Source organism: Melanerpes formicivorus, unplaced genomic scaffold (assembly GCF_026170545.1).
Source record: "Melanerpes formicivorus ecotype bairdi unplaced genomic scaffold, bMelFor1.0.p_v2 SCAF_4, whole genome shotgun sequence".
Lineage (NCBI taxonomy): Eukaryota > Metazoa > Chordata > Aves > Piciformes > Picidae > Melanerpes > Melanerpes formicivorus.
The window spans coordinates 39,928,894-39,941,657 of NW_027142356.1; the positions used below are offsets into that span (position 1 = coordinate 39,928,894).

The following is a 12,764-nucleotide window of genomic DNA, read 5'->3' on the forward strand; positions in this document are numbered from 1 at the left end:
AGGCAAGTAACTTTAAATCCAGACAGCCTTCAGGAGCTAAACCTCTGCGGTTCAGGGTTTGCTTAAGATCTGGGAGAACACCATTTAAAAAGTGTATAAACAGTTGCAGCAAGTTTGTACCTGCCCATATAAACAAGAACCCATCAGTTTGGTTGGGGGGGCAGCAGTTTCAGTTTTGTAAGTACCTGCAGTGGAAAGTCCTGAGATGTTGACATGGGATCAAGTTTTAGGTGAGTCACTTCTATATGGTATGTAACAGTCTGTACCCATTCCAGGTGCAAGGATTTAGTGCTTAGAAGTCACATCCCTGGTCACTGACTGGCAGCAAAAGCAGCTGCTGGAGCAGACAGGCTTACTCTTTACTTACAAGGAATGTTCTTGAAAGTACATTTTCCAGCAAGAACAAATACCAGCTAAAATCAGTGTGCCAAACCCAATCTTAATGAGAATAGGTTTCCAATATAACCACCTTTTTCTTTTTCTTTCAGTCTCATTTAGCTTCTGCTTCATCTGCTGCAGCTTCTGTGCTGTGTTGGCTTTTCTATCCTCTCGCAGTCGTTTTCGGACAGAACTTTCAATGTTTCCATCTGTGAGATCTTGAACTTTAGTGGAGTTCAGGTCAGTATTTATTTTCTCCATTTGATCTTTGTTCTCCAGGCCTATGCTGTTCCCATTGTACTTCTCTGTGGTTAGTTTGGTTGGGTTTGAAGGAGACTGCTCAGAACTTGGCGCTTGGTCCTCCTTAGAAAGCTCTTTCCACTGTTTCTGCATAGTGGAATCTCCCATTATAAATTTTGCTCCTTCTATTACAGCCATATAGGAAAATCTTAGTTGATCAGGAGTTTGACTAAGTCCCATTCGGTATTTTCTCATATCCAGCAATACCTTCTTAATATCTACAGAAAATGGGTCTTTTTTCTCCATCAGAACAAGACAAGTGTCTACTAATGAAAAGGTGCCAGAGCGTCCTATGCCTGCGCTGCAGTGAATGACTGCAGGTCCGTGCTCAGGACTTAGTGACCCAGATTCTCGGACTTTGAAGAGGAAGTTCAGGAATGAAGCTGGGGATTCAGGAACTCCGAAGTCTGGCCACGTCGTATATTTTCTAACTGCAGTAGATGTACTGTGTAATAGGATTTGATGTCTTCAGATACTAGCCTCACATGGAAACCTGTTTCACTGAATGTCATAGCATCCTCTTCTTTTCTTGGCCAGTACTGTGCACACTTCACCGAGTCTTTCTTTACAGTTAATTAACATCTTTCCAAAGGGTCACCTACTGCTCTGGATTATTTGCCTCAACCAAAAAAATGCCTGCCTCTCTGAGAAATATTTGAGCATGGGCTTGGGCGGGGGGGATGTGTCTTTCAGAGAGAGGAGGAAGAGGAGGGAAAAGAAAATCAGACACACCAGCAATCACCTTCAGGAACACACTTTGCAATCCACCAATACCTAGCTCCTGGAGCAGTGTCTATGAAAGTCCTCTTCAAGAGTTAATCCTGCAAATCAGTGCAGCTTGATTTCTCTCCTGGTTTTGTGGGATGAACTCAGTTACTTGCCTGGGTAGTTTGTTCAGTGGTGTGAGAGCCAGACAGAGAGAGATACACAGGCACTCCTGAGATCTCCAGTGCCTGAGGGCATTCTACATTTCTTGTAGGAGGGAGCTCATCTCTGCTCCTTCACAGAAGCAAAAACAAGATGAAATAACTCCCACTTTATCACCAGGCTCTGAATGTCTCTGTGCTGCCCTTCCCTGTCACCCAGCAAGGGCTGTGTTCTCCTCACAGTCCCAGGTGATTGAACACCAGGATTTCTCTTGGGCTCTGAGAGAGCTGCTTTTGGAGAATTCAAAGCTAATAACACTTACATGAGAAATTTTCAGTGTTCTCCTGTCCTCATTACCAGCAGGATAATCAACTGAATTGTAGAATCAGCCTTTTCCAGACAACAAGCTCAGGAGCAAACAAAGCAAAGATTGTTTGCTTTCCTCAGTGATACCTGTGGGTCACCTGTACAAAAAGCATGAATAGTCCTAATTTTCCATGAAGTCATCACTCTCTCAAGTACCTGCAATGACCTGGCCATAGCTGTCACCTTCCTGCACTTCCAGCTGTGCAGTGTGAGCTTTCTAACACTGACCAAGAGGAGCCAGGCAGAACATGCACCCAGGACACACAAATATGCACTTTGTGCATGCACAGCCACGTATCCATCCAAGCTGTTAACCACTGCAACATTCAAGCCCCTTCTAGAGCTCTGTGAAGCAGCTCTTCAACACTGCTCTACAAATAGGTTCGTCCAACACCAGCCCATGCTGACTCCCTGGTGACTCATGTCCCCAGGCAATTCCATCTGAGTGACGTGGAGCCGTTTAGCACAGCAGTTCCCACTGGAAATCAGTGGGACTCTGCTTAATGAGCTTTTGCAAAAGTATCCTAAACAACCTGGGCACAGAATCATGACATGGTAGGCCTTGGAAGGGACCTCTGGAGATGGTCTAGCCCAACCTCCCTGCAAGTGCAAGTATGCCCAGATTATGTAAAGGTCACAGGGGAATTATTTAATGTAACTAAGAGTGTTGCTTTGATTTCCTGAAGTCCCATCTGACATTCTCACCACCTCCAGAAGCTGTCTCAGCAGTTTTCCTCGGAAAGATTTATTTCTATGAATACCTCAGACCAAAGGCAGCGGTTTCCCATTGTGGCAGATTCTGCTTTGCAGAGAACTCATCCTTGCACATCATTTTTGTCAACATACAGATTTTTTTTTCATGAAAACAACGTTCTGGGCAGTGGAGCAGCGCACAGCAGAGAGGTGGTTTGTGTTTTTCTGACTTCATTTGAGGAAGTGCATAATGCTCTCTGGACACAGATTTAAATGCCCTCACACAATGGAGGAGTCCCTCTGTGCACTGCAATAGAAAGTACTTTTGCCCTGTGACATGCTACTGATGAAATTATTTTGTGCAGCGTGTGTAACTGCTATCTGTGTTGAAAGAATTCCAGTTGTACTATTCTAAGGCCAAATATGAGCCCAAAAAGGATCCAAATTTGCAACTTCCTGAGAGGTGAGGTTGAGAGAGGAGCTGCATTTATAGCCATCAACTCGCAGGGATGCTGGAAAGAGTCTTTTGAGCTTTTGACATGCTGCAGTGAACTCAAGAAGAGTCACTCAGAATTCTACACAAGCTTTAATAGTGATGAGATTGGCTTCTCTGACCTCACAGGAACCAGAAACACAGCTTAAGTAAAACCATCCAGCAGGAAACATCATTTGGATTATAGATGAGTGTATTAGGAGCGCCCTGGGAGAGAGAAGACTTGCAAAAACTGAAAATAGGAAACATTTGCCCTGTAGCTAAATTCTTCATGAAATTTAGGCTGACTCCTCAGAGAGTCTCCATAGAAGTTCTGGAAGAGTATTTTGCATAAGATTGCATATAATAACAGCTTTCATTTGTCAGGATCCAAGATACGCGAGGAAGGATCAGAAGATGCAGAGGGTTTTGTCACCTGTGCTGTGTATATGTAGACAGTTCCTAGGCCAAAGGCTGTGCATGCCCAGAGATGCAAATTCTATAGACTAGCTCATACCTTCTCTTTACATTGTAAAGCTGCCAAATTCAAGGTGTTTGCTATGCAACCACTGCTCTGTAAGTAGAGACGATTAGAAGCTACAATTTTTTCCAACAAAACAGTTAATCTTGGCTGACAAAACGTCAGAGCTGAAGATTGTTCTGCTCCAGTCAGAGTCAGATGATTTGCAATATTGCATGAATTATATGGCAATATTCCCTGGCACTGCAAACTCTTCACTTGTGGGTTGCCATTTCCCTTCTTTTTAGTTTGTCTGGACTTGGCTTTTCATGGCACTTTTTGTTTTCATCACAGTTTGACTCTTTGTTTGCCCTAGAACTTTGTGCATGTAACTCATCTGATCTCCAAGTTCCCTCAAAGCCTGGTGTCTGCCTGAAATGTGAAGAAAGCAACAAGGGGAAGCTGAGGCTCAGCAAGAAGCTATTACAGAAAGAAGAGAGTAGTAGGGGCTGTGATGCCTTTCAGGCATCAGAGCTCTTCAAAGAGTGGGAGGAGAGGTTATTCCTAGCAGGGCAGCTTGAAATCTCTGGATCTCCTAGAGAGCTTTCAGCATTCCCACTTCTGTACCCATATGAGAGGTGTATGCTCACTCACACTCAAAAGCATTTAGGTCTCTAAGCCCTGCTGATTGGTAAATGGTAGAATTTCATGGGAGATCAGGCTGCTGATAAACCAGGAAGCTCTCATTCTTTACTGCAGAGAAGTCAGCTGCCAGTTTTGCTTTGCAGGAATTTAGCCAGCAATGAAAAAGAACTTTTGGTTTAAAATGGGGTGCAGGGTGAACGTGATTGTGGGAAAATGGTTCTTTTGACTCAGAGAATATAAAGAAGTCTGTTTGACCACCAGTATCTCATCTGATTTATGAGAGCCCAGAAGTCACAGCTCCAGAGGGCAGTTAAAATATTTTATGTGGCTGATAATGACCACACATTCACCTCTGAGGCAGCACGGGCTCCTTTGTATTCAAGATCAGAAGTGGCTCTTCCCTACAGTGTTGTCCTTTCACCACTGCACCCTTTACATCCCAGAAGAAAAAGACTTGGGTTTGGTTTTCTTTTTAAAGGGTCTACATTTAGAAACAATTCAACCCATGCAAGACAACAACTAAGAGCTCACTAGAGTCAGCAAAAACTCTATGATAATGGATTGCAATAAGTGAAATAAGTAAGTCAGATACAAAAACCACAAAGAAAGAACTTCTGTCTTTGCCAGGCAGAGCACACTGGCACAGAGGCACCTGCCTGGCACTGTTTTCTATAGCTGCAAGATAAGTAAAGTTGTTCTGAGTTAAACCTATAAAGGGAAATCTGTGGTTCTAGCTGGATTTCTCTCTTCCCATCACTGCTAACTATCCTATTTTCATAAAGCAGTACTGTGAAGCAATTTTTCCCACCCTTTACAGATTTTAAGCTCTGTGAGATCTGTACCAAAAGTCAACAGAGATTGTTTTCCTAAAAACTGTGAAGCATTCAAAACCTGTGCACTCTCAAACAGTTAAATCTCTAAGGGAACAGATCTCTGTGAGGTACAGAACATTTATGCAGCAATTCTGAAATGAGAGACTATGGATTTTGAGACTGCTGCAGTAGAATTAGAATGCTGGACAGTAGGAGGAACAGGCATTACAGAAAAACTCCCAGGCATTTGAGTTCTGTTGCTAATCGCAGTGCCCAGTTCTGCTGGAGGGTGACAAAGAATTGGTTCACATGTAAACATGTAAACATGTAAACATGAGTCTATCATCAGTAAATTTGCTGATGACACCAAGCTGGGGACAGGATTTGATCTGCTAGAGGGTAGAGAGGCTTTGCAGAGAGACCTCGACAGGCTGGACAGATGGGCAGAGTCCAAGGGCATGAGATTGAACACATCCAAGTGCCGGGTTCTGCACATTGGCCACAACAACCCCATGCAGTGCTACAGGCTGGGGTCAGAGTGGCTGGAGAGCAGCCAGGCAGAGAGGGACCTGGGGGTGCTGGTTGATGGTAGGCTGAACATGAGCCTGCAGTGTGCCCAGGCAGCCAAGAGGGCCAATGGCATCCTGGCCTGCATTAAGAACAGTGTGGCCAGCAGGAGCAGGGAGGTCATTCTGCCCCTGTACACTGCACTGGTTAGGCCACACCTCGAGTCCTGTGTCCAGTTCTGGGCCCCTCAGTTTAGGAAGGAGGTTGACTTGCTGGAACGAGTCCAGAGAAGGGCAACAAAGTTGGTGAGGGGCTTGGAACACAGCCCTGTGAGGAGAGACTGAGGGAGCTGGGGCTGCTTAGCCTGGAGAGGAGGAGACTCAGGGGTGACCTTATTGCTGTCTACAACTACCTGAAGGGGGGTTGTAAACAGGCAGAGGTTGGTCTCTTCTCCCAGGCAGCCAGCACCAGAACAAGAGGACACAGTCTCAGGCTGCGCCAGGGGAAGTTCAGGCTGGAGGTCAGGAGGAAGTTTTACACGGAGAGAGTGATTGCCCATTGGAATGGGCTGCCCGGGGAGGTGGTGGAGTCGCCGTCACTGGAGGTGTTCAGGAGGAGACTTGACAGGGTGCTTGGTTACATGGGTTAGTTGATTGGGTGGTGTTGGGTGATAGGTTGGACTTGATGATCTTGAAGGTCTCTTCCAACCTGGTTTATTCTATTCTATTCTATTCTATTCTATTCTATTCTATTCTATTCTATTCTATTCTATTCTATTCTATTCTATTCTATTCTATTCTATTCTATTCTAAACCATGTGCTGGGACCCAGTCAAAGGTAACAAACACCCAGGAGTCACAGAGTTTATGGACTGCTGGAAAAGTGAACTGTAAACCTCACAACTGCTGTAAGCACAACAAAGCTCCCAAACCATCTTCTGCTGAAAGAAACATAGAGTGGTCTGTGCCATCAGATGCATGATCATGCCCTTGAGTGCTTCAGCTGAAGATATTCTGAAGCCAGACTAATAAGGGAAAGGAATGTGAAAGACTTCCACACGCTCTCAGGATTCCAGGAAGCACCAAAGCAAGTTTTATAGGAAATCCTAAAACCTTAGACTCCTCTGAGGTGGTTGGAAATCCCCTGATCCTAATGTCATTTAGAAACTAGGAAAAGCTTTTTATTTGGAAAGTGTCATAGTATTACTATACAACAGATGATTTCTATTCTTTCTTGATTCTCATTTCTCATTCCTATCAGTCTTACTTCACCAACTGGGAGGTTGATGGTTTGCTAACAGCATCTAACCTTAAGTGGTTCAACATTTCAATGAATTAACAGGTGCACTTCACATAGACTCTGAAATGTTCTGTGCTATAGGCTGGATTTTAGAAGTCCTTAAAACATTGGAGATTAAATCTTGTCATTAAAAATGACAAATTTAGGTTCACAAATTCATTATCCATTAGTATTTGGTAACAGGTATCCAGCTACCTCAGTCAGAACAGAACAAAGCACTCACATTTTCTGCTAGCACAACTTTGGAATGAGTTCCTGAGGAGAAAGCCCATGCACAGAACCACTGTCTGCAGCATTCCTTTCATATTTCATCCTTTTGCATCAGATGCAGAAGAATTCTCTGTATTTAAACAAATGAGAATCTACAGATAACAAACCCCAAGATCCCACAGCATTATGCCTTCATTTGCTGGCACAGGCATGGGCTGCTTGGCTTGAGATATGTCGGCTTACATCCTGGGTACACTAGCGTGTGCCTGTCCTTGGCTTACATCCAGGATACACTAGCATGTGCTTCTCACTCACAAGATCTTGAGTCGGAAGGCACCCCTAGGGAGGATGGGATCCAACTCCCTAACCCTCACAAGCCTACCTAATGCCACCCCTGGCTGCCCTCAGGCTGAGGGGCTTTGGGCTACAGATGTCAGTTCCTGCAGGGACAGGGCCAAGGGGGTCAAGTACTGAGCCTATGAAGAGCAGAATAGATCCTTACTGAGCCTCAGCTGTCTCTGGTTCTCAGTGCCAGGCTGGGCAGCTGGAGATAACAGAGCAGTCAGCCAGAGGAGGCAGCTGGCACCTCTCAGCAGCCTGCCCACCTGCACATGCCTACCATGGGTTTGCCCCACTCTGCTCACACCAGGCACTTACACTAGTGGTGTGTTCAGACAGCAGGCAACATCCCACAGTGCTCTTATTCCAGAGTTAATTGTATGTTATGGTGAGACCAATAGAAAATACGTACAGGTGATTGATCAGGACTGCCTCTGCCTGTGTGAGTGGTGGTCTAACTGTTTGCACTGATGCTAAAGCAGCTACTCTCCTGCAGTGAGTGACAGCCTGGGGAACTGAAACCACTCTCTGAAAGAACAGTTTCAGAGATGGCCTCACAATATATGGAATTTGTGCTTTTCCAATAAATGCATCCAATATGAATGTAAACCAGGGAAATGTCTTTGTCAGTAAGAGTGAGTCTTCTTAGATGAGAGAAACAAAATGAAAACTCAGCCTGATAAGCAGTATCGGTTAAAATGCTCCTCCCCCTTTCCTCATAGTGTTTAAAGGACAGTTTGGATAGCAAAGCCTCTTGTGGAATTGTGCACCATGAGGCTTGAAACCAGGGAAAAGTTATTACTGAGACAGATGCATCAACAAGACGACTCTGTCTTAATATAACTTCCTTTGAATCCATTTGATACAGATCAATAAGTGTTTCATTTGTTTCTCTGCACAAGCAGGATTTTGTTCACGCAGCCTTGCTTGGCAAGAGTCACATTCAGTAATATTGAATCATTTCATTGATGCTCTGCTGTTTCCACAGCTCCTGCAAAAGGGCACACGAGCTTACCTCTGCTTTCCAAACCTCTTCAAAAAGTAAATCTATACTGGAAACAATTTGTAAACATCGAGTCCTTCTTAAAATGAAATAGACCTAGGGAAACAAGACATATATCTAGGTGTTGTGTACCTGTCTGCTAAACTGCATCTGCAAGACTTCGTTAACCCTGCCAGTACCTTATCATTTTTTTCTGATCTTTTTCAGAACTTCTTTTTATTTATATGATCTTTAAATGTGCCAGGACATCAGAAATTAACTTGTAATTAATAATCATGCTAGAAATCACTGCAGTGTGTTTTGAGAAAAACAATGAAGCAGAAGAAGTGCCAAACATCAAAAATAAAAAAGACAAAGCTTGCACAGCTGGCACCATCCACGCAAAGCAGGGCTGTCAAGGGCCACCGAGTGCTCCTCACCCTTTAGAGTGCAACCACAGCAATTCACACACTCCAAACCCCCCTCACTCAAACAAGGAAAGCAAGCAGCAATAATCCTGAGAGAATGATTGATCAGGAGCTCTAACACAGGCGTTAGCTGCATAGACAGAAATACCTTCTGGGCTTGCTTGCACAAAACAGGATGATCTGAATAGGAGCTGTATTAACACAGATTGAGATGTGTTAATACACAGATCTCAATCTGTATTAAGATCCTTCAGAACCACTTGGAATTCAGTTATGAGCTACAGGGCTAGAGAGGTAGAACTGGATCCCCTCTATTCTGGAGCACTGCTGAAGTCTCCTAATCAGATCTATAAAGACAGCCACCTAATTCAGTGGTGGGAGCAGCCTTGGCAGCACCAGGGGAATCTCTATTTTGAGACACCTCCTGAAGCCCAGTAGGGCAGTACCTGGCAAGTGAAAGAATTATTAGCAGCATTCAGATGTATTAAGTGCCAAGAAGCTCCTCCCAACTTCTGATTTGCCCCATAAGGAACCACTTTTCATTGCCTAGTTTGGATTTCAACTATGAAATGAGAAGATCAGAGCTAAGTACCATCACAATGCCCTTTTTCAGGAGGGGTTGAGCTACTGGCACTGCAGCATAGTTTTTGAGCTTCTGTGTGAAAGACAAGGACTTGCAGCAGCCTCTGACATTCTTCCATTACTGACTCTGCATTTTGTCCTCCCTGTCATGTCTAAGGGGCTTGGGCTGGTTTGGGTTTTGTTTTCTTCTTGTTTTGGTTTTCCCCTTTCTTACTTCTTTGTGTTAAGAGACTTTGGAGATCGTATCATCAGACAGGCATGCACATGTGTGACAGCAGTTACACCAAGGAAGGCTTAAGGACTGCAGCTAAGCAAGATGATGATTGCAAAGCTAGAGTGAGTTTTCCATACAACTTCTTAACTGTAATTGGAACCCATAGGTAGATTCTCCGTACAGAGTCAGTGCTGTCACAAGGCACTCCTCTATCTAGCTCATAAAACAGCAATGACACCTGAAGCAGGGCTGAGGCTTTAGCACTCTGTTTTAAGATGCTAGAATTACAGTAGTACAAAGTAAACATTCCATCGGTTCAATGTGTATGTTGATAAAATGAGAAGCGATGATATACTCTATCAAATCATCTGAGACATGTACAAGCTCCATCACTAGACAGGTACGAGCACATCTAAACATTGTTCAGTTGTCTAGCACCTGCAGTGTCCGTTACCAGCTTCTAATGCTGCACCTTTTCTTTTATTGCCCCAACAATCCATTGCTTTACCCAGTTAGGCACAATTTCCACATCAGTTCTTGCAGCAAATGGAAATGTAAACATTGTGCTTACTTGGATATAAATCCCCCAAAGGACAAGCTCTAGCCATAGAATTATTTCTAGTGCTTATTATTACAGTTCATGCCCAGTGCTTAAGAGAAAAGTATAGAACGAGGCAGAGATAAGAAACTTGACATGATAATTTACAAAGCTGCCTTGCCTGAATATTGAAAATTGATCTGGCAATAGCTGAACCAGCCTGGCATGGTTAGGAACCACAAGCGCTCAAAAAAGCTGACTTTTAGAGTAGGGAGCACTGAGAGACTCTCTCATGGGAATTTCCAGTTTGATGACATTGAAATTTGGTCTGTCACAGCAAACAGTATCTCTGTCTATATGTTTAGAATGCCACCAGCTGTGAGTTCCCTACTGTTCTTTTTATAAAAACACCACAACCACCCGACCCCCTCACAGCTTAAAGCACCCAAGACTGAAACACAAAGCATGCTGTGTCAAATGCACATTACCAAGAGATGCTTTTAGCACCTTATCTGCTTACAAGGCCCTGCTTTGGAAGCTGGTCCCTACAGCTACCTGTGGGAATTCAAACACTCTCCCCCTTGGCAGTCTGCAGGCAGCTCACCCACCCCATGGGACCAGCTCTCCCTGCCTGCACCCTCCACTGAGCAGCATGTTGAGTACAGCTGGACATGCTTCAGAGGTGGGTTGGTGAGAGACCTCTGGAGTGGCATCCAGTAGTTTTTGACTATTCCAGAGACCAGTTGGTAAAATGTACTGAACACACTTTGGACAGATATCCAGTTCTTCACCACAGCCTTTTCACTTCACTTTTTCGTGTTCCACACTGGCTAAGCATTTCAGTGTTGTCCACAGACAGAAACATTTTAGTACTTGTGCTGTGTGATAACCAGAAATGAGCTGGCCTGGCTAGGAAACTAATTTTTAGCAAATTCTGAAAGTGTTATCTCCCATGGGACTATTTGTGTTCCTTGATGAGTACAGGTAAGCTTCTTAATTTGAGGTGAAAGGAAATGAGAAGGTGAAAGGAAATAAAATGAGAAAAGGAATCAATGAAATGCTGAAGTTTGGTTTAGGAACATGACTTTAAAAGACTTTAAGATCCTCTGGAGTGATATTTTCAGATGGTGGAGATAGATCATTCCTGACAGATCTGGAGCAGGTGTATTACTGCAGGAGGCACACTATCTCTCATAGTTGTTAGAAAGTCATCCTGCTGCCTGGCTTAATGAATAGAAATGTACTCTAGCATTGAGCTGAAAGGCTCAAACCTTGCCTCAGCTTCTCTCACTCCTGAATGTAGAAGGTATTCCCCAAGTTCAGTATAGCCACAGAGCAGGGATACAGTGTTGAAAAAGGAAATTCAGAGTTTCAGGTTCAGCTTCTCAGGAGAACTAAGAGTGCCCTGCAGCAGATCACTGATACTCAATATCTTCATTGATGAGAATGCCTCAACTGAGATCTGGGCTGGTTTACAGATGCTCTGCAGCTTTGCTCTTTTGTTTAACACCCAGAGTTGAAACAGGTGCCCAAACATCTAGCCTAGGAAGTACCAGCTACCAGGAACTGATCAAGCCAAATTAATTAGCACTTCTGAAAATGTCTCTGTTATTTTTTGTTTATTTGGTTAACACTTGGTCTTTATTGGAAAAAAAAATTAATGCAAAATTAATAGAGGAGACTTGATGGGGTGCTTGGTTGCATGGTTTAGTTGATTAGGTGGTGCTGGATGGTGGGTTAGATATGATGATCTTGAAGGTCTCTTCCAACCTGGTCTGGTCTGGTCTGGTCTGGTCTATTCTATTCTATTCTATTCATTCTATTCTATTCTATAACCAAGACATAAATATTAGAGCAGAGGAAGGAGGAATAAGGCTGGTAGACAAAAACAGACATGAGAAGAGGAATTTTTCAGTTTAGTCTACATAAGGGCAGATTTTCTGTACCTGCCAGTAGGAGCTGATAGTCATACCTAGCACCCATAACATTATTTACTTGTGTTTTAGGAAGGCTTTCTAATAGGCACAAAAGGCAAGAAAAACAAGAGGAAAAGCTGTTTGAAACCAGCCTATATTAACAGGAAAGAAATTAATCCAAGGGGTTTTTTTCAATGTAGTTTGACATGACTGGGAATGCTGTGTAAGCCATGCAGTGAATCAGACACCTCAGAAGACAAAAATCCACTTCACAAGTACAGTTGCTTTTGACCTCTTAGAAGGGGGTTCTTTGTGAGTCAAGGATTTCACAGCTGATACCACAGGAACAGTTCCTGTAGCCTGCACCCCTGCCAGAGCAAGCAGCAGAGCTATAGTAATGGGAAGGGACACCTGAGAGCCAGAATCCTTTTCCATCTTCCCTGCACATGCACTCAGTGTGCAGTCTGACACTAGCTGCCTTTTGAAAGGATTCCCATTTATCACAGAAAGAGATAGCTCAAACCCCTTGACAAAGGAGAAAAATTAAACACATCTAAGGAAAAAAAACCAAACCAAAACCAAACTTAAGACCAAGCTCTTTATCAAATCCTTTGTTAGAGGAGAAAAATTAGCTTCAGTCCAGCTCTCCAGCTATAAATTTATAAAGCCATCAGCCTTTTTATAGCACCTCAATCATCATTAAAATTAACTCTAGGACAAAATGAATGCATATGCAGCCAGAATATGCTTCATTTG

At 43.6% G+C, this 12,764-nt stretch overlaps 1 protein-coding gene across 1 annotated transcript in view; it reads right to left on the reverse strand.

The window, feature by feature from the left end:
* Positions 1–290: 290 nt before the first annotated feature.
* LOC137440959 (tyrosine-protein phosphatase non-receptor type 2-like) overlaps positions 291–12,764 on the reverse strand; it is a 160,897-nt gene continuing 148,423 nt past the window's right edge. The window contains 3 exon segments of the mRNA XM_068137766.1: positions 291–1,103; positions 1,106–1,241; positions 1,560–1,677. Of these exon segments, the coding sequence (XP_067993867.1) occupies positions 364–1,103; positions 1,106–1,241; positions 1,560–1,677 (994 nt within the window). The 3' untranslated portion in view covers positions 291–363.